Source organism: Sinocyclocheilus rhinocerous, unplaced genomic scaffold (assembly GCF_001515625.1).
Source record: "Sinocyclocheilus rhinocerous isolate Xijiao unplaced genomic scaffold, SAMN03320098_v1.1 scaffold463, whole genome shotgun sequence".
NCBI classification, from domain to species: domain Eukaryota; kingdom Metazoa; phylum Chordata; class Actinopteri; order Cypriniformes; family Cyprinidae; genus Sinocyclocheilus; species Sinocyclocheilus rhinocerous.
The window spans coordinates 102,392-104,622 of NW_015627535.1; the positions used below are offsets into that span (position 1 = coordinate 102,392).

The window sequence follows — 2,231 nt, forward strand, 5'->3', positions numbered from 1 at the left end:
TTAATAGACCGGTGAAGACCGTACAGAGTAGCATTATAACAGAACTTTCAAATGTATCTAGTATGATAAAACAGCACTGCTTTTTTTCCCCACATACGCACAAACCGGAAGGAGCGGAAGCGGTCGACTGTGGCATTATAAAAGCTCCACTGCTTTCGAGCCGTGTGTCAAGCTCGTTCAGCGGCCTCGTTTCACTTCGACGGCTTTCAGCCTCACCCTGCTTCATTCTACTACGTTAATAAATCATTAGCTCATCCAGCGCCCTCTAGCGGCGAAAATTACATATTCTGCTTTTAAAGACTGTAGCAGCAAGCTCTTTAGTCATCATTTCACTAGTAAATGTATAATGCTAGTAGTAGATTTCTGAGAAAGCAAAGTGTTACATAAGACCTGCGTTCCAGATCGTACTCATCTTTGTGGTCAGTATCCAGTGAGGTGACGTCTTATCTGAGAGTGCACTAGTTTTTAAGTTTACTCTGGTGATAACGTTATCTGTGGAAAGTTTCTCATCCTGATCTATTTTTTATTTTTTTTGCTCAGAAGAGATCATCCTGTAGGAAAGCATTGCTCACATACTGAACAAACTGGTCAGAGAAAGCTCCATGAGCTGATTTTAAGTTATATTTAAAGCTGACACCACACATGTCCATGAGGTTTTTTTTTTTTGTCAACATCAAGATTTTAAATTAAAATAAATCAAAATATAAGGGAATATGTGTATTTTAGGTGCTGTAAAGTCACCATCTCCAAGTTTTTCACCATTTTAATCACACTTCATTTTAATAGTCTATCTGGCATGGTGTTACTTTTTAACATATTCTCAATAAATACAGTACTTTTGTCATAAAAATGCATGCATAATAATTATAAAGGATTTTGCATGCTCTTTGAAAACCTTTAGTAGTTCTTCTAATGTATCAGGCTGTAAAACCTTTTGGAACCCACAAGATCCTGTAAGAACTTTATGGACACTCATAGGTTCCTCTCTCAACCCCATAATAACGTTAAGAGCATTTGAGCAGCCTGACATGTATATTGACGTTCCTTAAAATATTATATTTGAGGAACCTTTACGGCATGCCTAGATGTTCATATACCTGCAAGAAGTGGATAAAAGCGTCAGTGACAAAATATTAAAGTTATCATTTACTTGAGTCTAACTTACCTTAAACTCAGCCGAGAGTTGAGGAGTGTATTGAAAAGTCCAGAGCGCTCGGACCAAAGACGCGAGCCGTTCCGTAACCTCTCCTTTCTCCTGCTGACCGTTCTCATTCTTTATAAATCCGTTCATTGCCCTGTGACACAGGTCCAGTTTATATCGCTCCAAACACAGGTATTCAGCGAGCAGGTCCGTGTTGCTCAAGCACTGCACGACGGCGTTCATGAAGCAGGTGTTCCCGTGGTTCTTCAGACCCAGCACGCCTGGCGTTTTATCCCCGTACAGCGAGAACAGTCGCTCTTTCGCGGAGGAACGGCAGGGAAGCGATGAACTTTTCCTCACCTGGCTGCTGTCCTCTTGTTTCACATGTCCCGGGTTTCCAGCGCAAGGTGCGCTTTTTCCAAACCCACCATCATCATCCTCAGCGTCCGACCGCTCGGTTGTTTCTCCGCCGCTAGCCAAGCTCCCCAAACTTTTCAAGATCTTATTCACCAAACTTTCCACGGGTTTAAACGATTTCCTCCGGAACAGCTTCCCTGTGCGTTTCGTAGAGTCCTTTTTCGCTTTCTTGTCGCGTTTATCCATATTTCTTGCTTATTTCCCTCTGGATTACTAAACCGTTCAAGCCCACAGTGTGTTATTATCCTCACCTGATGCTGCGTCGGTATCAAGCATTGCGGACGGACAGTAGCGGTTTCTCACGCATCTTACGCTCGCCGTGAAGGAATGATTGACAGGTAGCGCGCGGTCAGCAGCACTCACTCATGTGACGTCATAGCGGCAGGCGGTTAGGAACGAACGACTGAATGATTGACATTTCTCCTTAAACGGCGGTCAGCGCGAGCGCTCCTGGAACTTCATGCGAGCGATGGAATGATTGACAGGCAGAGCTGTCAGTACGGCAAGCCAGCGTACAAATGATACAGTGACTTAGAGGGGCTCGACTATTTTAAAGGAATTTCAGCTTTTTAAAGGATTTTTAAAGCACTTTGTGTACTCTGTGTACAGTGTCTCTGTCAGCAGTTAATTTCCGGGACGCAATCAGTCGAGTATTGTCTTGCTTTAAAGCAAA

At 43.2% G+C, this 2,231-nt stretch overlaps 1 protein-coding gene across 1 annotated transcript in view; it reads right to left on the reverse strand.

Annotated features, from left to right (window-relative positions):
• LOC107728700 (ubiquitin carboxyl-terminal hydrolase 43-like) overlaps positions 1-2,019 on the reverse strand; it is a 96,490-nt gene extending 94,471 nt beyond the window's left edge. Inside the window, exon 1 of the mRNA XM_016538984.1 lies at positions 1,166-2,019. Within this exon, the coding sequence (XP_016394470.1) occupies positions 1,166-1,744 (579 nt within the window). The 5' untranslated portion in view covers positions 1,745-2,019. The remainder of the gene's footprint in view (positions 1-1,165) is intronic.
• Positions 2,020-2,231: the final 212 nt, after the last annotated feature.